Source organism: Sturnira hondurensis, unplaced genomic scaffold (assembly GCF_014824575.4).
Source record: "Sturnira hondurensis isolate 20B ecotype Veracruz unplaced genomic scaffold, ASM1482457v3 Scaffold0004474, whole genome shotgun sequence".
In the NCBI taxonomy this organism is placed as follows: Eukaryota; Metazoa; Chordata; class Mammalia; order Chiroptera; family Phyllostomidae; genus Sturnira; species Sturnira hondurensis.
The window spans coordinates 1,296,309-1,321,737 of NW_028077105.1; the positions used below are offsets into that span (position 1 = coordinate 1,296,309).

Below are 25,429 nucleotides of genomic sequence, written 5' to 3' on the forward strand. Positions count from 1 at the left end.
ATGTATTCCCACGGCCGGCACAACACATCTTCTTGCACGCAGCACAGACACAGACCTCTGGCACTTGTGGGAAGGGCATGAGTTTCAGAATCAGAGAGCCTCGGGTTCCAATACTAGCCCCGCCACTTGCTTATCTGTGACCTTCAATAAATTATTTTACCTCCCCAAGCCGGCTTCCTCATCCATAAAGTGGGGTTTATGCTAATTTCACTGTGTGGTTGGAGAAAACTTAAATGAAGGCACATACATACAAGGCCTGTGTTGTATCTGACACAGAACAGGCCCTTAGTGAAATGCGCGCCATTCCCCTTCTCTTCCGCTTACGTGGAACTTGTTTAGTTTTGTTTTTTAAGGTAGGCCTTCATTCTACTCTTTAAAATGCACATTTGTAAAAAGGCAGCATTTTTATATGATAATGAAATATGCAGGGCATGAAATAAATGGACACAAAGCTAGTTGACACAGGAAAGCAAAATGAAGAGCCAAAATGTCAATAGTCATCTGAAAACAGCAGCTGCTTGAGAAAACACTGAAGTTCTTCAGACTTACTTATTCAATCTAAAAATAATAGACTGACCACTTCATTCAGTCTGCATGGGTTTCATTAATTACAGTGTGAGCCTCTAGTTGTGTGGTGTATTTGATTACACACGGACGCTAGCTCCATTCAATGAAGCAAGATGCAGGGCTCTCCAAGATAATACTGCTTGCGTTCACAATCCCCTTTCCAGCTGAAGATCCTGAAGCTTTTGGCAAACAGGAATTAATTAGACACCAATATTCCTGGGAGAGAGTTATTATTACATGTGTTTAAAAGGAAATACTTAAAAAACAGAGATTAAGATCATTGCTGGGTTTGTACAATTAGGAAAAAATAGAAGAGGATAATATCTCTTTGTATTCAAAAATTGCCTTTAGGGAAATGGGAGTCCAGTGTGATGAACTTGAACTCTAACTCTCAACTTGTGAGTTGTAGGAGATGGGCCTCTGGCACCTCTTCGATCATCGCTCTCAGGACAATCAGAACCCAGGTTAGATGGGGGCCTGGGAAGGGAAGCATCATTCCCAACTCCAGATATGTGTTGGAGTAACAGCACTCTGCACTGACATAAATCTCCTGGCTCTCACAGCTCCATAATAAGGAGGTAAATTAAATCTGATATAGTGGGAAGATTTATCCACAAAGAGATGGAAAGAGTGGAATAATGTGCTGTGGTCTGTTTGGGTGGCACTCAAAGACCGAATGATGGGAATGGCTGGGGCCGTGGGTGTACACACACCCACAGGAATGGCTTCCGGTTGCGGACAGTGAAATCCAATGCCGCTGTTACACCAGGACTTGTGCTAGCTTTACTCCATGTGTTATTTTATTTAATCTTCACAACGACCTTATGAAGGTTAACATCTCCATTTTATTGAGGAAACTGAGACTCAGCAATCCAAATCAGTTGTCCAAGGTCATGCATATTCTAAGTGACAACATCAGGATTAAAATTTAAAAAGTATTTCTCAACTTCTGATTTTTTGTCTGGTCCATGGATTTTTTAGAAGTCTTCATTTTTATCACCCATCATGATGAACATACCATACGCACTTGGAAAAAATGTCAGTTCAGCTATTCGGTGTATGTGGCATAAGTAACGTAACCATTAGCTCTAGGTGATTTCTATGCTTACTGAAGTTTGTCTAGTTGTTCTATCAGTTTTTGAGGGATGGACATTTAAAAATCTCCTAATATAATTGTGGAATTATCTGCTTCTTTTAATTATGTCCATTTCTGCTTTATGTATTCTGAAGTACTAATATAATGTATATACATAGTTATGATTATGCCTCCTTGATAACCTGACTGTTTTATCCCTATGAAATGGCCTTCAGAAATAACCTTTATCCTAATGTTTACACTATATGATATCGATATAGCCACTCAAGTTTCCTGACTCTCATTGTCTGCATGGTATATCTCTTTCTATCCACTTATTCTCAGCCTGGATCTTTATATTTAAAGTACATCTATTATAGACAGTAGATAGTTGGACCTTGTTTTTTTAAATTCTTATAATACCTGCCATTTAATTAGCATATTAATCCATTAACATGTAATGTAGTTATTGGAACAGTTGGATATACATCTGCCATTTTATTATTTATTCACTATTTGTCACCTCTGTTTTCTATTCTGCTTTTTTGCCTGCTTTCCTTAGGATTAGTTGACTATTTTTAATTCCTTTGTAATTTATCTCTTGGATTTTTAATTATACTTCCTTGTATTTTTAGTTGTTTCTCTATGATTACAATACACATTCTTAACTTTTCACAGTCTCCCTAGAGTTAATACTCTATTTCATAAAACATGTAGCACAACAAATAAATAAATAAATAAATAAACATGTAGAAACAGTGCAACTAAATAGGTCCACTAACTACCCCTAACTTTAAGCTATAATTCTTGTGTTACATTTACATACACTCATGAAGCCCATGAGGCAACTTTATAATTTTTCCTCTGAGCATATATACATGCATATATATAATACATATCTATACACACATATATTTCTTTAAAAACTAAAGCCAAACTGTCTTTTTATTGACCTGGATAATTATCTCTCTGGTGCTTTTTATTCCTTTTGAAGCTTTACATTTCTGCCCAGCGTCATTTCCTTTAGCCTAAAAAATTTCCTTTAGGTTTTTTGTATTTTTTCCATTATCATTTATCCCATTAGTATTTCTTATAGTACGGGTCTGCTGGTAATTAGTTCTCTTGTTTTTCTATCCTTAAAATGTCTTTATTCTGCTTTTATTTTTGAAAGCTCTCCTCATTAGATACAGAATTCTGGCCTAACAAGGTTGTTTTCCTTTTCTTTCTTTATCTCAGCCTTTTATAGATTCTGTATTCTGGCCTCCATAATTTAATAATGGAAATCAACAATAATTGGAATTGTTGTTCTCTTGTATGTAATATGTCATTTACCTCTGGACACTTTTAAGGTTTTTCTATTGATCTTTGGTTTTTAAGACATTGAATGCTTTCTGCCCAGGTATAGTTTTCTTCATATTTATTTTACTTAGAATTTGCTGAGCTTCTTGAATCTTTAATCTATCTCATTGACCAAATTTGAGGGAGTTTCAGCCATTATTTCTTCAAATTGTTCTTGCCCCATTGTCTGTCCTTTCCTTCTCAGTTCCTAATTCCACGTGTGTCAGACCTTTTGATGGTGCCCCACGAGTCCTCGGATCTCTCTTCATGTTGTTCAGCAATCCTTTTTTCTCTTTCATTTTCAGATTAGATCATTTATATCGATCTATCTTCATATCCATGCTTTCCTCTCTAATGTCTCTTCTGCTCTAAGTCCACCCAGTGATGTTTAAATTTCATATTTTATAAAATTTGACTTTAGACTTTCCATTTGCTTCTTTCTTATAATTTTTCTCTCCTGAGAGAAATTATAATTTTTCTTTCCTATGTTTTTTCATTCATTGAGATAATATTTTTCCTTACATCAAGAGCATAGTTATAATACCTGTTTTAAAATTCAAGTCTGAAGATTCCACATCTGGGATGTAAAGGAACAGGCCTCCTATGATTATTTTTTCTTTTTAGAATAGGTCACATTTATTGGTTCTTCTAAGTCATTGCAGATTACATCCCGGATACTGTAGCTATTATGTTGTGGAGAATATGGTTTCTGGTACACTCCTTGAAAACTGTTGGATATTTTTTTAAGCAGGCAATTAACTCAGTTGAGTCAAACTACAAATTCTGTCTCGGGCAGCAACCCAAATCTCGGTTTATTTCTTTTTTCCTTAATAGGCTGCTTTGAGTTTACCACATGCACTTAGGATTTAGGGCTAAAGATTTGGGCGGAGTTTATTCAAAGACTTTATGGTGCTCCCGCTCTGACTCTCTCCTCCTGGGAATCCCCCCACCTTCCAGTGGCTGTGGTGGCCCAGAACTCCGTAGTCTTAACGTTCAGACCACAAAAACAGCAGGTTTTGTATCAGAGTTTTACCTATTCCATGCAGCTGCCAACTGCAGTCTTCCCTCCAGCTAAAGCTGTAAAAATGGGAAATTTATAATGTATACTTTCCTTTTTACAGGTGTAACTTCCCTCCAGAATCTGCCTGATTTTGTTTGCTCTACAGTGTCATTAGGTGACACTGTAGACTGGTCTTGTCCACACTGTGGACAAGGACAACAATGTGGTGATTGGGGGGGGCGGGGGGGTGTCAGCGAATAATGGTAATGGGAAAAATACAATAAAAAAACGAAGAAAAAAAGAAAAACAATTCAATGTAAAATACAAGATGCCCTTTTGTGGGCCAGCAATGGATGCTATGATGGTTTGGCGTACGTTCAATGCCCTCAGAACATTTATACCTTATTTCTGTGTCCAGTAGCCAGTAAAAAACTCGAGTTACTGAATAGCACACGATGCTTCTTCCATTGACTTATTCATCAACAGAATTGTTATAAATGCCAGTGTCATTCAGATCATGGTCTGTAATGCTATGACTAGGAACTTGTTGGCTTCTAAGTTAATCAGGAGTAATGACAAAACAATCACTACCATATGTATATTTAATTGTTCTTAACAAATAGCCATGAGCATTTTTAGTGAAGTACATATAATACATATTAGCATACAAAGTTCAGGGAAATATGATCTCAGATAGTGAATTTCTTCAGATTAGGAAGTACAACTATCGTCTATAATATCCCTAAGATATTGTCACTCAGGAAATGTGTTACCATGAATAAATTATAATTCTGATATCGGGAGTCATATTAGAGTTAAAAACTATGTTAATACAGTAGAGGAAAGAGAACACCTACTAATAAATTAAAATATTTTCAGAGCTTATATTTTCAGCATCAGCTTTATTTTGATCATATTATTCTACTATTATAATAAAGATTTATACAATTACTTCTGTTTAAATCATCATTTCTTTTTCTTAAATTCCGCTCCATAATTTGATAGCAGTAGGGAACTAAATGCAGTATAATTCGACTTGCCAACAATGAAGGAAGCTTTCATAATAACAATTAATCAGAACTGAAAGGAATCCTAAAATGTCTGTATCGCTTGTCGGCAGTGTCTCCGTCTTTGGTAGGATGGAACAAGATTAAACCCTTTTATTCTAAAAGAATGAGAGGAATAATCACAAAGCAAACAATTCTCAATATAGATATGGGAGAAATGTGGGTGCATTGTTACTAGTTAGCAATGAAGGGAAAGTTTTGATTTAGGAGAAAAGAGAACAGAAATCACATAAAAGCTAATTTCCACTTCTTAAATGTTAACAAAGTGGAAGAGGGGAAATTAGATGTTTCATTTTAGAGTTAGAGAAGATTTGAAATTTAATATTGCTTTCAAATTCAAATTTTACATTGAATGTTTCAATTACCCTACATGACACATGGGATGATTATTCTTCAGAAATAAAATATCCAGCATGTTTTCCAAGGTTTGCTCTTACATTTTTGATTGCTATAATTGATCTCTAGCTATCTTGGTCTCCTTTTCAAGCTTTTTGATGAATGTTTTTTCTTACCAAGGAAAAGTTTATATTATAACCACTTATATTTCCAAAACTCGGGTAATACAATTATATGTTTCACATCCCATAATTTATATAGAGGAATATAAGAGCTCTCCTTTCTGTACCAACCAAAGGAACTCATGATCTGTCTCATCCGTCAGTAAAACCGAGTGGCCTTTTCCCCCAGGCCACAGCTAAGGGACCAAAACCGGGTGACTGCATGTTTGTCAGAAATCGCTGCAGCTGATTCACTCCGCAGGAGACCCTCCATCCTTCAAACAAGCCTATTCATCACCAGCTATCAAAGTCCAGACTCTCACGGCACCTGCTCTGAGTGACTGTGTATTCCCAACTGAAACCTTGGCTCACACCTCCGTCTGGGGGCTGAGCACCACAGCTCCAGAGAACTGAGAAAAAATCACTCTGCTTTCCCCCTCCACATGAGTCTCCTTTTGTGGACCTAACCCTGAATTCTGTGAACCCAGGGTGCCTGTAAACCTGTATAACAAAGAGGTTACGTTTTATTCTCAGGAGGAAACCCTTCAGCGGGCCCGGGAGGAAGAAGAGAAAAGAAAGGAGATCACAAATCATTTCCAGAGTACCCTGACGGATATCCAGGCCCAGATTGAGCAGCAGAGTGAGCGAAACATGAAGCTGTGTCAGGAGAACACAGAGCTTGCGGAGAAACTGAAAAGTATCATTGACCAGTACGAGCTCAGAGAGGAGGTAAGAACCACATCAAAGAACTCAGAAGTACTGGGTATGGATCCTGATCCAGGTTGTGAAGGTGGGGAACGTGGTTAATGCGAAAGTTATGGCCAGCCTTCTCAACTGATTAATATTTAGGATTGGATTTCTTCTACTAGCCAAAAAAAAAAGAAAAAAAACAGATGGTATTGCAAAATACCTGGCGGAAAGTCATGTGGAACGTCTTCAAAACTGGAATCACTGCAAAGCAAAGGCAATAAATAGAAAGTGGTAGGCTGTGAGTACAGTTATCCTCAGCCTTTCTTAAATGCTCTCTACAGAGCCAAGAAATATCATACACACCCTCTTAAGAATCAATATGTCCCTAAGATTCTGTATTCTATACACCCCCATGAGCCAATACTAGTACTAATAATGTAATAATTATAATTATCATGGTATTATTCAGAGTTTAGTTTGGGCCATGTGCTAAAAACTATACGTATGTCATTTCATTGTCTCAGCAATCTTATGCACTAGATAACGTATCATCCGTATTTTATAGATGGAAAGTTGAGACTATGAGATTAAGTAACCCGTGGTTCAAAACTCAAAAGAGTTTTGCTTTCAGTCATTTACATTAAGGGGACTATCAGGATTCTTTCATTATTCCAAAATTATATTTTAATATTTGATATGTTTTTAAGACTCCAGAAGTCCCTTCAAGATTTTGATATATCATATTTCTTTCCTCATCGCACCCAAATTTTAAATCTGTTTTAAAATGTAAAATAACTTAGTCAAAATGGTTCTGTCAGCAACATGCTAAGAAAACTGAGCCAGTGGCCCATGGTACTACCACTTAGGCACATCAAGAAACGCTTCACAATAAGCCAAAATGCCATGTGAACATTTTATCTAGTTACAGTTATGAATATTTGACCGGGAAGATCCACCTGCTCCAGAGAGAAAGTCCAGAACAAAGTAAAAGGGAAGGGACAAAAAAGCCATACTCTTCAGAGAGATCTCAGATGGGAATGGTCTGGTAGACCGGCTGCATATTTTGGGGGCTGGTGCTAAGTAAGGCCCAAGGGTAGAATTCCACATGTCTTCTTGCCGATGGGACCTCCTAATGACCAAGAAACTCTCCACACTGGGATAGGGTTGGAAGCTTCTCTTCACCAAGCTGGCAGAGAGGTCAAGGTGTGGAGTCACGCAACATCACGTTGCATATCAACTCATCCGTGACCCTGGCCTTGTCTTACCCACTAGGTTGGACTCAGGGGGTTCCTGCCTTAGTCCCTGATTTGGGGCCACATGCTGGTACCCCAGAACTTCTTATGCCCTTGAAGCGAGGATGTGGAGGAGAATTCACCGTGATATATTGTGTTAATGTTGTGCTTACAGGTGGTTTTATATCCACAGAAAGAACCCAAATGCAGAGTGATGGTGCTGTCACAATATACCTCACTGCACTGGCTGTGCTGGATACGATCATTGTGTTGGATAGCACAATGACTAGATCGTATCCAGTAGTCCCCGAATTTAGAAAACCAATGTAGGGGCCTTTGGAGGAATGATTGCTATATTCTGGCAAAATTCAGGGGACTTCACCAATTTATGGCTTTTCTACAAAGCCATAAGTGATACCAATGCATTTATCCCCCCCCCATTTTTTAAATCTTAAAACCTGGAGAATATGTGTTTGTATGAATATTACTTTTTTATTTTACATTTTTTCAGCACCAATGACTAATCATGCTTGATGTGTGCACTTTTTTTTCCCTTAGCACCTGGACAAAATATTTAAACACAGAGAACTGCAGCAGAAGCTGGTGGATGCGAAACTTGAGCAGGCGCAAGAAATGATGAAGGAGGCAGAGGAGCGACACAAACGCGAAAAGGAATATGTACTTATTGCCTGAGTCGGTGTGCTTGTCTGGTCTGCCTTGGGCTCAGAGAGCCCAAGGAAGGTGTTTTCGGGAATGGTCTTGAGCCCTAGGCTGATGGAAAAAGAGCCTGAGCTCCCTGGAGACTAAATTGGTCAGTCCAGTAGGAGGCACTGTACCTAAACTATTTTCCATATAAAATAGTCATGTGTCCATCCAACAGATCTTTTCCCAGTGCCAGTCATATGCTAAGTTCCATCCTGGGTGATGGGGTATAGTGGTAAACAAGACAGAGAAAGTCATGACCCATCATGGAAATTAGAATCTAAATGGAAAGAGACAAGCAATGGATTCACAAGCAAACAAACAAGGCAGCGTAATTTCAGATAATAGTAAGTGCTATGAGGGAAATAAGCAAAACCTGAGAAGGGCAGAAGGAAGGGACCTACTTTAGACTGGGTGACCAGAGGAGATGGCTTGGGCTGAGCCCTGCTGGATGAGAAGGATGTCTGCAGCAGCAATGTCTGTAGCAGCAACAAAGGCCCTGATACTGGAACCAGCTTGACGTCCTTTAGAAATAAAAGGTTAAGGTAGCAAGAGCATGCTGACCCAGTGGGAGAAAGTTTCAAAATGATGTTGGAGAGGAAAGTAGAGACCAAGTTGTGCAGCTTTGTAGGCTTGGAAAGTAGTGTGGATTTTATTCTAAAAATAATAGAAGAGGACTGGGTAGTTTTTGCAAAGAAAGTGACATGATCTGCTTGGCATCTACAAAAGATAAATTTGGCTCCTGGGCGGAAAATGAGCCAAGGAGGAACAAGAACACAAGGGGACAGTTAGGAGACTACTGCAGCAGTGTGGACAAGCTATGATGACGGCGTGGATCGGGGAGGTGGCGGTGGTGACAGAGAGCTGGACATGGATAAAAGTCGCGTTTTCAATGTAAATCCACAGCCAGTGCAGTGAACTGAAGATGGTCACAGGGAGAAAAGAGAGGAGCCGAGGAGGACTCCTGAGCTTCTGGTTTAAGGAACTGAGTAGTGGTTTTTACTAGCATTTCATTACCCCAAATACTCATGGACCACGATGGGCCATCCACAGACGAGAGGTTCAATGAGGAGATGCAACTTGTTTAATTAAGGTCACACGCTGCTAATTGACCAAGATGTGTAGTGCACCCAAGTGTGTCCACCCCCAAGCCCAAGCTCTGTGACAGGACATCACACTCCCAGGCATGTTTCAGAGGTGAAGCTCAAGTCTGTCCATTGCTGGGGAGAAGGAAAGATTTAAGATTCAGTCAAAGGGCCAATCATTGGAATTTGAGCATTTAACAACTGATCTCAAGGCTCACCTTTACTGGAAATCGGATCAGAATCACTTCAATTTGTCAAAATAGTAATGTAGATATGACTTTGATTTACAAATGTAGCAACAAAAGAATGAATTTTGGAGAACAAAACCTACTGGAAACTGAATAATTTCAAATCAGAAGTCCATATGCTGTTAATAAGAAGGTGAATTTATTAATCCATCTACAACCTAGCTCTCAAAGTAAAAACTAAAACATTTAATTATTATTCATATAAGAAAACAGATATTCCACTGTTGGCATAACTACCCTATTGGCTAAAATTACTTCCTATAAGATCAGGACCTCTGATCTATAACATATGAGATATGACAGAGGAGCATCTGGGCGAAGGTTCAAGTGAGTGGGACAAAGGGGCAGACACGGGGTGACCCAGCCTTAGCAAGAACCCACCATGTGACCGGTTTTCCTACCCTGGTTTAGTAAAACATAGTGGGTTGTGAGTCAAGGAACAGTAGTCCCCTCAGTTCTTCGAAGCTGGCCGGCCTCCTATCCCATTTCTAGCTCTGATGCTTCTTTCTGAGAGTGATGAAATGATGTTGGCGCTAGGAAGTGCCTTCCCTCCACATAGAACAGGCAGCCGCCTGCCTCCTCTCTGTCGGGGACCACCCAGCACAACAGGGCTCCTCAGCCCACATAGGGACTCAGGGCCATATACACAACCACCACGCCACTCAAATGGCCAGAGGGGGCACTACAGGTTCCCTACCTCATGGCTGCCCCTGACCAGTCAAATTATTTCACTTGTGCAATAATTCACCTTCACGGCGAAGGTTCACGGCGTGCTGGCAGACATAGGGGAACATATAGAACCCATCTTACAAATGGAGAGGTCGAACCATAGGAAAAAAGATAAACTTGGATAGGAAAAAAATGTCTTCAGGTTTTTTAAATAATTATTTTGTCGGGTTTTCTGTTGGTGTTCTGATTACAAAAGTAATACATGAACCTCACAGACACTTTTCCACAGTAGAGACAAAGAAAAAACTTAAGTCAGCCTATCTTCAAATACATTAGAAACTTCTTAACTGATGGCCACTTGACTGACTGGCAGATTAGCTCATGGTGCTCACTATTCTCTCTGTACGCATTGCCGACGTGCCCGGAGCTTGTTGAATCCCGCGACAGGCGAGTGAGCGGCCCTGGACGGCCTGCACATGGTTTTCCCGTTAAGTAAGATGGGGCTGCCCAAGAATCAGCCCTCTGCTCCCAAACCTTTATTTCCAGCCATCCTTGTGTTTGTAGTGTGTAAATCAACAGGATCATACATTTACTAAAGAAAAAGAAGTATGAAAAGAAAGTGGTTTCTGGGAAAATTATGCTCAATGGTTTGAAAGACTGGAGTAAGCAAAGAGCAAGAAACAATCGTCCAACTAGATGTTAGCAGCTATAAAAGACTGGGAGAAAGTTGTAAAACTCCAGAGAAGTAAAGAACTCAAGCCATTTCACAAGTGTCTGTTGGCCTCAGGTTCTAGCACTTTTGTTTAAAAAAGAAAAAAGTGTAAATCTTATATGGCACATTATAAATACAATTTTTGTAAAAACAGGACAAATTCTGCTGAAGTATATTATGAAGGTCCACAGCCAAAACAAACCTCAGAGCCCTCCATCAAAATGGATAACTAAGTGAGCATACATCCAAGGTTTAAATAACATTTATGTCATTTTTTATGCCCGAAATAACCTTTTCAACTTAACCCCTCAGCTCTGAGTCCTGATCCTGTTTCTTATGAGGGCCTTGATTGTATTTGAAAGGCTACCTAATGGGAGAGGGACCTTATTCTACAAAATTGCACGGGACTTCTTTTGTAAACCTCATGCAGAATTTGGGACAAGAGGTCCAATTTCTAACCCAGTGTTTCTCAGAATGTAATCCATGGACCCCTAGTAGCCAAACCACCTTGGGTGTTTGTTGTAAGTATGGATTGCAATCACGCACCCAAACCTCCTAACTGACGTTCTCTGACAGGGATCAGCATTTCTCCATTCTCCCTGAGAGATTCTGATGCAAGCTATGGCGGAGAACACTGCTTAGGGGACTAATTTGGGGTTTAATATAAAGGGACAGTTGCTCACAACAGTGCCCCAGGTGGGGATGTTCTGAAGATGGTCAAGTAGAGGCCGAATGATGGCTGGGTAGGATTGCTAGAGAAGGTTCTAGAATTTGGTGGGAGTTTGAATTTTGTGTGATTCATGCTTGCCTTGAAAATGATTTCCCTTTCTTCCCCAATAAAGCCACTAATTTTTAGTTGAGAATCCAACTATTGAGACTAGTTGTTTTCTTAGATTTCTTAGAGTCTTTACAAAGTTACGCAGAAATTACTTGAGTGGGCTAATTAGCAAGTTTCTATGTTTTATACACAAATTACAGTCAAACAGTTGTCTAAAAGACAACTTGACAAGCCTTCCTTGCATTCTCTCCTCTTACAGTTGCTGAACCAGGCAGCCGAGTGGAAACTGCAGGCCAAAATGCTGAAGGAACAAGAGACAGTCCTGCAGGCTCAGGTGACGTGGGGAAATAATGCATGGGGTGTGCGCTCCTTCTGTCCCCACGTGAAGTGGCTGTGATGTAAAGGTGGTCTGCAGAAGGCCTGCTTGTAGCAGGGGAAGGGGACAGAAACTGCAAATGAAGGATAACTCATGTTTGTTATTAAGTAAAAATAAAATCACAATGTTGTAGCTAAGAAAATAAATGTTCTGCACCAACAACATCCACTCAAAAGGTTTGTGGACATGCACCTAAGGGCACCAGAGTGGCCAATGAGAATAAGCTGGTAACCAGGTTCCCACCTATCTGTTCGTTTGTCCCCTCTCTCTCTTCTGCCAGTACCCTATCAAGGCAACAATAAAGCGTAACCTGTTCAGATGCACCATCTATAACTGTCAATGCTGAAAATGTCCTTGCCTGTTTGGTACTAATTATAATAAAAGGAAATCAGAAAAATAGAGTCAGCACCCAAGTGTTTGTGCTCTCGGAGGCTGGCTAAGTCAGTGGCGAATGACTAAACGGCAGACAAGTCAGGAACCATTTTTATTTGGCTCTGTGATGTCCTGGGTGTGTTTTGACTGGATTATGAGAATTCATCTTTCAGACTCAAAACGAAAGCCTCACGCAACATCTGACTCTGGGGGGAATGCCACACTTATTCATCTTCCCTGGGCCCTGGGAGACCCGCCCCTCCAGGCAAATTCTCCCAGTTAAATTCCAGGGGAGGTGCCCTGGCCTGGGCCACGAAGGGGCGGAGGCTCCCTTGCTGGGGGAGGCTCGGGCCCTACAGGCACTGTCTAGTCACTTAACACAAATCCACAGAAGGTGGGGAAAGTGGAGGCCTTCTGAGCTGGGCAGCATTAATTTAAGAGTTGAGTAATTCATTTGTAAATGTCTATGTGCTGACTGCTGAATACTTGTTTACTATAAAAGAAAAAGAAAATAAGAAAATCAAGAAAGGTAAAATCACAAATGATACCACTGCATAGACAAAAACACAGACAGTGGTTTGGAGTCTAAGCTTTCTAAAGCATACTTTTCCGATGTCTGTACTGAATGCAACAATGAATTGTTTTCCCTGGTAATATATCAAAATACTTCTAAAATACTAATTACACAGACATTGAAGCCATAAAGTTTTTGACTATTAATAGAATTGAGGGAGACAGGGTTCAAAGACTAAACTCAAAATCATCCATTAGGCAGTCATAGAGCTCATCCCAGCATTGTGTGGGGTTGGTGGCAGAGGGGTGACAGAGACTGGCAGGGACAGAGATGTGACCTCACAGACTTGGGGCGGGTCTGCAGAATCAAGCCAGGGCTTCTGGCTCTATGTCTGCCCCACTCACAACACAGAGCCTAGAGGGGTACAATAGACAATACTTGAAGTTATGCATTATTTACATTGTATTACAAGCAATTTCTACTCCTCTTTGCTAAATAAAGACAATGAACTTGAGAAGAGTATATTAATATCATCAGACTCCAGGCTAGAGAGTGATTCATTCAGTTGGCATGAGAATCTAGGCCTTTAATGACCTATAAAATCAAAACATAAGGTGGTCTCTAATTTTCCACCTATAGCTCCTCAAACTCAAAACTGCATCTACCAGAGGCTCTAGACTTGCTGATGTTTCTCACTCTTCCCTCAATGCTGGACTGAGTTTGGGACTGGGGTCAGAGTCCTGGCTCTTCTGCAGAAAAGCTGTGCGACCCTGTGTGGTGCACCTAAGCCTCCCTGAACTAAATCTCCTTGTCTAAGGATGATGCAGTGGGTTAATGATCCCAAGCTGGAGCCCTCTGATGGCTGGGAAGCCCATTACTTTTCACTATCTTCAAAACATAGCACATAAAGCAGCAGCTACTATGCAAAAAATGTAGTTTTTTTGACATTATCTCAGCTCTCTGTCAGCAACTATGGATGGCAACTATTCATATGTTTGATTAAGGTTTTAAGAGAAAAATGAGTTCATGAACATGTAATATGTATAGTTTTTTGAAAATTAGGCATGCACTTAGCTCAGTGCCTAGATTGTAACAGACCTAATTAATTCAACTTAGGTTTATTGAGTACCTACTAAGTGCAAGGCATGCTTCCAGGTGTTGCAGATATAGTAGTCAATAAGAGACAAAAAACTTCTGCCTAATTAAACTTACGATCTAGTCATCAGTAATGTTACCAAAAATGCTAACAAGCAGTATATGTGCTAATATTAGGACTATTTCATAGATGAGGACCCACATCGGAATAAATGAGTCCAAGGGAGTCTCTGTTTGCAAAAAAGTTTAAGAACCACTTAAAAAGATGATCCCAAGAACCCGTTCACCTCTAGTTCATGAAAGTAACGAACACCACCTTCTCCTCTGTTGCCCTGTTTTTCACGGCACATGGCTCTCTCTACAGGGACTCGCCTTTGTCTGTCTCTCACCTTGGAGGGACCTTCAGAACTCCAACAATTACTTTATCATCAAGAGGACTATAGAGGTCCCGAGTCCCTATGTATAATAATGCTCAGATACGTTCCTCTAAAAAAGTATTGACATCATATTTTTTACATGTTTAAACCTGGAAAACTGAAGTCTGTCCCAGATTCTCTTGAAGAGCCCTCAAACACTCCCTTTGGGGCAGGAGGTGAGAAGGGGAAGCCTTAGTCCCATTTCTACCATATGATCAAGGAAAACACCAAGAGTGGGTTGTGTTTTCCTTGATGGAAGTCACTTTTCAGTCAAACAGCTTGCCAGTTTGGGGAAGCTGATTATCACTTCGGGAAGGGATGTCTAGCCTTCAATTATACAAACCAGGGCAATAGAGTAAATGTCAGAGATGATCAATGGGATGCAATCATCACTACAAATAGAGTTTGCACTGGATCGATAAGGAGGAAGGCGGTAGGAGATGTGGACAATCAGCAATCCCTGACAATGCAGACACAAAATACTGCCCGAGGGGAAAGAGCAGTGAGTAAATTGTTAAAGATGGGTAATCATCATCTTTCAGGCCAAAAGTCCTCACCTTATCGATACAAGATGAGAGGAGAATCCTCTGAAAACACTATTATAATTGGACGAAATCTCAGAAGTTTGCTGAGAAAATTCTGGAGCACAGTTTTGTTCCCTACACTATGAATGTTTGTAATTAAATTTGGGGCTGAGTTAAAAGAATGTGTGTGTCATTCAGCCCATTTCCAAGTGAAATGTTGGGGTGGTTATTGCTATTACTAATGCTAGCACAGTTTGTTTCTAATATTTCTGCCTCTGGCAGGAGAGGTACTGGGGTGACCCCTGGATATTGCTTCCATGCTTCTCTGAAATACCAGAGTGAGAGCAGGAATCCATCAGAGCAAACATGTATCACATTTGACAGTGAGAGGAAAAACACTAGCAAACAAAAATTCATATGGGAAACAGGAAGTGTACCTCTTCAGTTAGTGTAAGCAGAGTGTTGGAGCTGGTTACCCGAGAGAGGTATAATCCATGTGGATTTTGCTGTGTATGGCAATGAGGTCAAATAGGAAGAAAAGCAGAGGATTAAAAGCAGTCACCACAAGGGGAAAATGGGAAATTGTTGTTTAAGGGGTATAGAGTTTCAGTTTTGCAAGAGGAAAAAGTTCTGGAGATTGGTTGCACAACAATTAACACTACTTAACTAAACACTTAAAATGGGTAAGATGGTTTTTGTGTTATGTGTATTTTAGAAAAATTTAAAATTTTTTAAAGAAAGAAGTTAGAAAAAGGACAGAAGAGGTGATAATAAAGCAAAACATTACTTCCTGGTACTCTGGATGTATCTATCATCTCAATCTTCCCAACCGATACAATAAAAAGAACATTTTGCTCAAATAAAGGTGAGGGCTGCCTGGGGTAGAAGTGTTACGTCCGCTAGAGGCTGCTCTGTGAGATGGATCACATGTAGGCTCACTCCTGCCCTCTCCTGTCTGCAACCTGCAACTACAGGGCTACAAGAATGGGCTTGGAAGGAAGGGCTCCGGAGACCGAAGTGTCTGAGACTGCCATGCAACTCTTCTGAAGTCGCTGTAAAATGGGGTGTGGGGTGTGGGGCGCGGGCAGACAGAAAGTAAGAAAAAATTCATAGGAGTGCATAGCCAAGAATGTAAAAGAACTGATTTTGTAATAGAAGGTGAAGAGGAAGTAGTTACTTCCACCCTAGGCTGCAGGATCAGGTGCAGTATTAGTAACCAGGAATTTACAATAGGGTAGAGCCTCTTAAGTAGAGGGGCTTGATCTATTCACTGGGCTCTGGAATCAATTCATTGGATCTCAATCACATCTTTGAAAAAAATGAAACAGCATTAAATCTGCTTTGAGAATGCATTGCATTTAATAAAAGTATTGTTGGAGAGAGAGAGAAAAAGAGAGAGAGAGAGAGAGAGAGAGTGTGTGTGTGTGTGTGTGTGTGTGTGTGAGTGAGTGAAACCTTCCTGGCCATGACTTCCCTGATGCTCCTCTCCTCAGTCTTCTCTACTTTGAATGCCACAGAATCAAATTTTGGAGCATTAGAGTTGCCCCGAACTCGATCACCTACTCACAGTGCTGATGAATGATTTTAGAATGATAGTCAGCTGTTGTTTGACTTTTCTTTGGAAAATTGTATTCAGTGAAAAGGGTTTATGTTATCATTTTGCTGTTCTTTACTGCAATAAACCCTCTGCTATTCTGAATCATTTATGAATGAGCCATTCTAGATAAGCAAAACTTTCTGAATTCTTGGGGTTGATTCCCACATACTCCCTCTAACTCCCACTTCCAAGGCTAAAAGTTCTATATTCTACTGGCTTTCATATGGTGCATTCTTCTCTGCTTTCAGAAGGACAGTCTCACAGGTACAACTGGCTGGTCAGTGGGTGCCTTCCATCCGGCCAATAACCCAACCATCCCAGTCTACAAGGGCAGCCTCAGGTCCTTGTTTGCTGCTGGATGTTGCAAACTTATTTTTCCATACAAAAGACATTTCTGTACGGAACTTGGGGCTATTCTGGGCACTGAAGGGCACTGAATACTCCTTTGAAAATGCAGGCTTTACTCACTTGAGTCATCCATGTTAAAACACTCATTAAAACACGCTCTCCTAAAATTATTTTTAAAAGCAGAATTTCACTATTGTACGATATCACCATCACTAACAACCGAGTCCTCACACACTTGCCTTTCCCGTCCTGCCTCATTTCCACCCCAAAGGCCTTGGGGCGGTGGGTATGGAGGCACAGAGGCACTTCCCCGCACCCCACGGTGAGCCACTTGCCAGTGCTAGCCCGTACAACGTGGTTTCGTGTAAACTAGAAAGGCATTTCTTCCTCCACACTCATTATTTCCATCTGTAGAAAAGTCATTAAAAAACCTAATTTTGAGGAAAAGAGACATTTAACAGCTATTGGTGTGTTTATAAACATGTTAGCATGCTGTGTTTATAAACACAAAACCACCTGTCTCAAATGGAGACGGCAATTGTTTCGAGTGGGACAAACTGCCTTATGGCAGCGGCCCTAGTCTACGTCTGGTCCACATTTCCTTTATCGCTTCTTTTCATTTGTCTATATTCTCACATCCTCCAAGGCCAAGTTCAAGGGTCACCCCCTTCCCATAAACATGGCTCCTTCTCTGCGTTGGCACTTTATGTTACCTGAATAAAAGTCAACTTGTCTCCAGGACTGTCTTCCCTTCAAGAATGTAGGTCCTCAAAAGCAGGAGTCGCATGTCAAATACTTTTGTACATATAGCCCATGCATATGCTGAGAGCTCAGAAAATCTCCGTTAGGATAAGTTATAACATAATGAAGTGATAATGACATATTTTTATTATTTCACTTTTCTTTAAAGAACGACTTCAATCATGGTCATTGACCTACGTTGATCTCGTAGTACATAAAAGAACTGAACATATTACTAACACTGTGTTGAGAACTCCCTTAAATCATTTTTCTTAACAAATAATAAACAGTGACACACTGTTTTGCTCTGGAAATGTCCCGAAAGCAGCCCTAAAACAGACCCACTCTTTCCCATTTACAGCTCACACTCTACTCCGGAAGGTTTGAAGAGTTCCAGAGCACACTGACGAAAAGCAATGAGGTGTTTGCCACTTTCAAACAGGAAATGGATAAAGTGAGTACTGCTTATCCCATACAAAATATTGACATTCTCTGTTTTGACAGGTGATTCTCCTTTGGGTTCATTTTTCTCTCGCTAAGATATTCCAGTGCACTTCACAAAATAATTAAACATTTACAGGTGCTGATGAGATTTGGGTTGTATTTTTTTACTGGTAAGTATCCAGTAAATTAATCTGAAGGAGGCTCCCAAAACACTGGGACACATTTTCACTCTGAGAAAGATGTTTTCTCTAGTCCATGGATAGTTTAAAAAAAACAAACAAGAGCTAGCAACTTTAACACTATGTTGTTTATACTGAAATAAAAGAATATAGCCCTGGCTGGTGTAGCTCAGTGGATTGAGTGCAGGCCTGTGAACCACATGATCACGGTTTGATTCTCAGTCAGGGCACATGCCTGGGTTGCAGGCCAGTTCCCAGCAGAGGACTCATGAGAGGCAACCATACATTGATATTTCTCTCCTTCTCTCCTTCCCTTCCCCTCTAAAGATAAATAAAATATTTTTAAAAAAGAATATCTAATCTTCTAAAGTCAAAAAAGGTTTCATAGATAAGAGTAAAATTTTAAGGTAGAAAATGCCATTTCATAGGAGCCTTCCTAGAAGATATGTAGATGTAACTAACAGAGTCTTTGAACAGGATGGAAGTCTAAATTGGATAGTTTACTCAATATCCCTCAATTTTATCTATAATTCAAGGCACTATTTCCCTTGCTTGCTTCGTAAGAGTGTGGAGTTAAAATTAAATTAATATATCTTTAAAAAGCTTTTCAACTTTTAAAAGTTTGGGGTTTGTTTGGTTTTTTACAAATATAAGGTACTCCTATTATTGTGGAATAAAATGTTTATATCTTATTCAATTCCATGTTTTTCCAAAACAAAATGAGCATCAAAATTGTGTTTTGAGAGCATTGGCATTAACCCTTTTTAAGGATAGAGAGCAACCTTTTCAAAACATTTTCATAAAATAGTAAGATAAATTTCACAGTTCAGCGAGGAAATGAAGTAGATTAACATTTATTAATGGTTACAGCTTTCCCACTCCTGAAGGGATCTATCCATTTTTAAAAAACTTAATTATAGGGTTTTAAGATTGAAACAAATATTAAAACCAGAAAAAAAATTTTAATTTAAAATTACATAGTTTTAAGATTGGACTGAATCTTAAAGAGCATTCTTACCCTAGAGTTCATTTATTGACATTTTAGTAGTAAACCTAAGAATTAGTCAGAAAATTTGATATGCATATTCACATTTCTCTGAGTGGTCCCATAGACCTCATCAAATTCTTAAAGGTGTCAATAACCTTTAAAAGTTCATACACTTGGGGACTTCCGCCAAGATGGAGGTATAGGTGGAAACACTGTGCCTTCTCCCACAACCAAGTTTGAATACAACAAAGGTTTGGAGAACAAAGACACAGCCAAAGACCAGAAAATTGAATTATACGGAAGTCCGACAACTACGAACCATTCAATGGGGATGGTAAGAGGGGCGGAGCCAGCAGCGGAGCTGGGTCGGGCAGGACAGATCCCCGACCTAGGGGCGCAGGCAGCCTGGAACCAGTCAGGGTGCGGGGCAGACTGACCACGGTCGCACATTCGCGCACAGTGAGATGGACCTCGCAGGCCCCAGGGGGCGAACCCAGTGGTGGAGGGCTGACGGCGGTGACATACTCGCGTGTAGTGGAACGAAACGCGTGGGCCTGGTGACAGTGGCGGCTGCGGCGCTGGTGCCCCCCTCCCCCCCCCTCCCCCCGCAGCAGGCAGCAGATGGGACACAATTGTTCCTCTTTGACCCCGCCCCCACATACAACATCACAACCCAGCGACTTAGTTGTCCTGCTCTAGTGAACACTTTAGGGCTCCGATCCTGCTACAGAACAGGCACGAACAGCCCAAAAGATGGCGCAAGAAGAACTCAAAGTCCCAGAGCCGATAACTCTCAGCAACTGAGAAATTGCCAGCCTCTCAGAAGCACAATTCAAGACACTGTTTATCAGGATGCTCACAGAACTGGTTGATTATACTCACAAATTAGAGGAACATATGAAGGCTAAACTAATTGAAATGAAGGGAGATGTCCAGGAAACCAATAGCGATGGAAAGGAAACTGGGACTCAAGTCAATGGAATGGACCAGAAGGAAGAACGAAACATCTGACCAGAAAGAAATGATGAAATGAGAATTCAAAAAAATAAGGAGAGGCTTAGGAACCTCCAGGACATCTTTAAACGTTCCAACATGCGGATTATAGGGGTACCAGAAGGGGGAAAGAAACAGCCACAAGTGGAAAACTTATTTGAACAAATAATAAAGGAGAACTTCCCCAGTCTGGCAAAGGAAATAGACTTCCAGGAAATCCAGGAAGCTCAGAGAGTCCCAAAGAAGTTGGACCCAAGAAGGAACACACCAAGGCACATCATAATTACATTAGCCAAGACTAAAATGAAGGAGAGAATCCTAGAAGCAGCAAGGGATAAGGGGACAGTCACCTACAAAGGAGTACCCATCAGACTNACGGATACCTCGCCCACATTCTAATACATTTATTCGTTTAATCAATATATTATTTTTTATTTACTTACACGATTTACTGGAGAAGGGGGGAGAAGGCACAGAAAATAGCATAGATGGTAGGTAGAAAATAGATAGGGGGAGGGCGAGAATAGTGGGGGAAATATAGAATCTAAAGAACTTGAGACACGTGGTTATAAACTAAGGGGGGGAGAATGGTGGGGGAGGGAGTTATGCGGGTGGAAGGGAATGAAGGGGAGGAATAGAACAACTGTAATGATATAATCAATAAAATATATTTTTAAAAAAGTTCATACACTTGGTTAAGAAATGGTCAAAGTGAAAAAACCACTGGAGGCTCACCCTGCTTCTCTGCTCAGCCTGGAGGCCCACAGCTGGGCCCAGCCTCTGGCCTCCAAGGTTACCCAGCCTCCGGCAGGTTGGCACAAAGTAGCAAGTGGCAGCTGTGGTAAATCCACTATGCCTGGGTTACGTGCCTTGTCTTCTACTTCATTCAAGCAGAGAGGAGATCCTACAACCAGGAGCATAAGAAGGTTCAAGTTCAGAAAAGATAGGCTGTATTTCAGTCACTTGGGTATCCGCCCCCCAAACACACACACACACACACACACACACACACACACACTCGCACGCACACAGCCCCAGCCTGGTGACCAGCAGACACCTGCACTCCCTGCATTAATTGGGGTGAAATAACTCCAGCCACCTCTGGCTAACTCACCTAAATATTACTCCACCTCTCTTGAGCTTCGGTTCCCCCATTTCTAAAGGAGAGGCAAAAACAGAACCTTCCTTGTTGGGACTGTTTCGAGGATGACATAGATAATGTGTGTGATCACATCCTGTGAGCCTTACTGCACTCTACAATGGCACAGGCGGGGAGAGCCGCCTTTATGTGGCCACTCGTCTGGTGTGCCTAGGTGTCGTCAGTATTGTAATGGTTAAAGAGTCTGGCCAACTTTCTCACTGACAGTCTCTAGTCAAGAAAGTAAATAATCTAAAGTGCACGCTTATCTCAGGGACTCAATGAAGGTTTTCTTCTTATTTCAAAAGAGAGAAAAACGACTGGCAAAACAGTGCGGCCTTCGGTAGTTTCCTTTTTCCTGAATTGGCTCCAGCACAAATACGCTGTTCACTACTGACCTAGACAATTTGGAAATAAATTGTGACTTTGCCCACTTGCTTTTCATTCCTTCACCTAGAACTTGTGTTTGCCTCAGCAACCTGTAAAACAGAAGGGCTTCTCTTGACATCACATATGGAACTAACAGCTTCTTTGATAGATGAACTCTTCAGGATTGATATTAAAATGCTCTAATTTCTGTAGACGACTAAGAAAATGAAGAAGCTGGAAAAGGACACGGCCACGTGGAAAGCCAGGTTTGAGAGCTGCAACAAAGCTCTGTTGGACATGATTGAAGAGGTGAGGAAGCTTTTCCCTTTGCTTATTTTCCCCCTGCCTAGTCAAAACATTCATACTTAGAAAATTATCTCCTAATAGCATAAATCATTACCTTTGGAAAAGGGCTGAATTTTTCTGGGATGTGATATATGACATCATCATAAAAGTCATTAGAGCCAAGTAATTTAAAATCAGGTCTGGACTCATGAAGAGCTTGGTGTCCCTTAAGTCACCTGCCTACTCGTAAATTCCAAAGCTGTCCCCCAAGTGGCAGCAGGCCTGCTGGACTGTGAATTCCTTAAAGCCCTGACCAGTGTCTTACTTGGCTTTGAATTTCCCCAGAGCCTGGCATATAACAGGTACAGAATGAATTAATTCATTGATTTGAACATACTGAGAGAAGACACCAGTCCACACACCCAGGGTGTATGTTAGTTTATAGACAGATACAGAAATATGTAGTTTAATGCCTCCAACAGGCACTCAAACATTGATACTATGTTAGGCTCTGAGTAGGTGTTGAGACTATACAGGCAAAGATACATGGCCTTTGACCTGAGAGACAGGACTTACAGGTGACAGTCTCTCCATGTAAACAAGTGAAAATCAAAAGTCTTAAAAGGAACAGAGTAGCACAAAGATGGGGTAAAGGAGTAAGATGATTAGAAATTATTTTAATGCACAAACACTGGCATTTCTAGAGAAAAGGAAAAATGAACAGTTTGAGCGGCCAGCATTATGAATTAGCCTGTGGTGAGTTTCTGTGGTTATAATTACTGTTCTAACAATTCATCCCAAATTGCAACCAATTCCAAAGACATGAGCTTATTATTCATCGACATAAATCAGTTGCTGGATTAGCACAGAGCAGTGTATCCATAAAGCAGATGAAGCATTGCTCATGGTCAGGCCCCAGCATATCTCATTCATTCTGCCACCCTCTAAGTCTTAAAAGTAGAAAATTCATCCACAATTTTAGAGGCTCTGGACTGAAGCTGAGAGAGGTTTTGCCATTTTTCTTTTTAAATACTACCAAAGTGACTAAAATTCTACCAGAGTCTAGCATATAATGCAAAAAATAAATAAATAAAAGATTCTCTGACCAAGTATCTGTCCAGCCCCTACTGTGTAGTCAAACCTCAGACAAATTCCTGGACAAATGGTTTTGCTTCTTTCCAGAGAACATCCTAGCAATTTGATTTTTGACATTTTATGTGAATGTTTATTTTCAAATCACAGAAAGCATTGAGAGCCAAAGAATATGAGTGCTTCGTGATGAAAATTGGGAGGCTAGAGAATCTCTGTCGGGCTTTACAAGAAGAGAGAAATGAACTCTACAAAAAAATCAGAGAATCGAAAATGCCTGAGAAGGATGACCAAGGCCAGCACACCTCGGACGAAGAACCAGAGTCAACGGTTTCTGTGGGTGAAGAGGCTGACACAGAGAACGCCAACAGTATTCACAATACTGTGAAAAACCTGGCCACAGCCTTCATGGTTCTTCATCACTCAGAGCCGACCCTTGAACAGCCCAAAGAACTCCAACCAGAATTCAGCAGTCCTCAAGGGGGCGCTGACATAGCCCTCAAGGAGCCAGAACAACTCTCTCCGGGCCGTTCATGCCATTCAGAGAGTTCTCCACCTCCCCCAGCTTCTCAGGCTGAGGCTGAAGGAGGCCAGGAGGCAGAACCCCCTCCCAGTGCCAGCAATCTCCCTGCCGGGTCCGGAGCAGAGCCCCAAGACCAGGGTTTCCCCACTGGAGTACTGGCTGATCGGCAGCCCCTTCCAGAGGCAGAAGCTGCCGGTCAGGCCTCACAGTCCTCACTAGAGGCCTTCCCACCAGGGACAGAGGCACATGGTCCTGCTCTATCACCCCCAGCAGATGAGCAAGTGCCAGCTGGGGTGCCTGGAGAGGAGCCCACTAGGCAGCTTCCAGCAGCAGCAGCTGCAGCAGCAGCAGAGGGCCTTCCAGAAGGGGACTCCGCTGGAGCCCAGCTGCCCAAGGTGGCTAACGCCAACCTGGAGGGAGTAGACTAAGCCTCATGGTGCCTCCAGAGGCTGTTCTTCCTGACTTCACATCTTCATCACGAAAGACTGTCTTCTGAAAGAGGCATTAAGGGCCAGGAATGTCTAATGGAAGAGACTTCATAAGAATCAAAACATTTTTAAATGTTATGCAGAGCACATTCAGCCTTTGCTATTTGTTCTCAATTTATAACTGATTTGGAGCTTTTGTATTTAACACTGGTTAACAGTATAATTTTCCCAAATGGCAACAAAGCATGCTAAAAGAAAATTTATATTAATCTGATATTAAGATGTTACTTAATTCGATTTGTTAATCAATAGTAAGATTTAGTATTTAAAGACTTCCACTATAATAGTGATGTTCTATCTTTATTTCCATATATAGTTTAATAGGTTCCATAGGAAGTAATGGATGTCCAGGTTCCAATTATATATTAAATAAATAATATATACATAAGTACAGGTACACATGATTAAATGTGCGTATTCACGTGTGGGTGTATACACGCACACGCTCGTGCACATATATACACATGTGTGTATCATATATGTATATATTTACATACATTTCTTTAATCCTTTAAAAATTTCTCTCATGCAAAATATTTAGATGCTAATAAAAAATCTTTTACTTGCTCTTAGGACTACAGTAGACTAATGCTCTAGGAATCAGAAGTAGCTTCAGAACACAAGTATTTAGGACATGTAATGTCAGGCAAAAATAAGTAAACCAATGACAGGTCAATAAATTCAACCAATTGATCCAATGACAGAACAGCAGTTGGGCCAGACTGCAAGTCCGTGTGAAGTGCACAGGTGTGAAGATGAGCACAATCAACCCTAAACTGAAAGGGGAGCAACGACAGGTGTGGACTGCTCACTTCTTCCAGCGTCTTCTCCTCACCTCAGGCCACTGCCTTGCAACCGGCTTACTTGTGGCTTCCTGCACAGAAGGGGTTGGAGTGGGAAAGGGAGCCAGGGCACTGAGGGACTGAGGGTCCTCAGACTAAGAAGAAGCTGTGCTCATTCATCCCCTGCCTCTTGTGCTACCGAGGTCATGAGACAGTGTACGCACCTGGCCCTGCCAACTGCTCAGCTCCCGCCTTGTCCCCAACCACTGGCTCCAGAGGGTTTCCCACCTCCTCCTCCTGTCACCATCTCTGTCTATATTCTCAAAACACCCGCTCCTTCTTTCCACCAGGAAATTTCAATTTCCTGCCCTCGTTTCAATTATTGCTAAGTAAAAGCTATTATCTTCCCAAAACAGGGTCTCAATAAGAGTGATGAGGCTTACAAACCAGCACATTTTCCACTTTGAGGAGTTCTCTACTGCCACAAAGCACAGGACAAATGGCTCCC

The 25,429-nt window shown here is 41.1% G+C and overlaps 1 protein-coding gene across 1 annotated transcript in view; it reads left to right on the top strand.

Moving 5' to 3' along the window:
* The window catches only part of TXLNB (taxilin beta), a 43,558-nt gene extending 19,015 nt beyond the window's left edge, over nt 1-24,543 (top strand). Inside the window, exons 5-10 of the mRNA XM_037045622.1 lie at nt 6,079-6,273; nt 8,025-8,144; nt 11,920-11,994; nt 18,005-18,097; nt 21,968-22,063; nt 23,282-24,543. Coding sequence (XP_036901517.1) covers nt 6,079-6,273; nt 8,025-8,144; nt 11,920-11,994; nt 18,005-18,097; nt 21,968-22,063; nt 23,282-24,079 — 1,377 coding nt within the window. The 3' untranslated portion in view covers nt 24,080-24,543. The remainder of the gene's footprint in view (nt 1-6,078; nt 6,274-8,024; nt 8,145-11,919; nt 11,995-18,004; nt 18,098-21,967; nt 22,064-23,281) is intronic.
* The last annotated feature ends 886 nt before the right edge of the window (nt 24,544-25,429 follow it).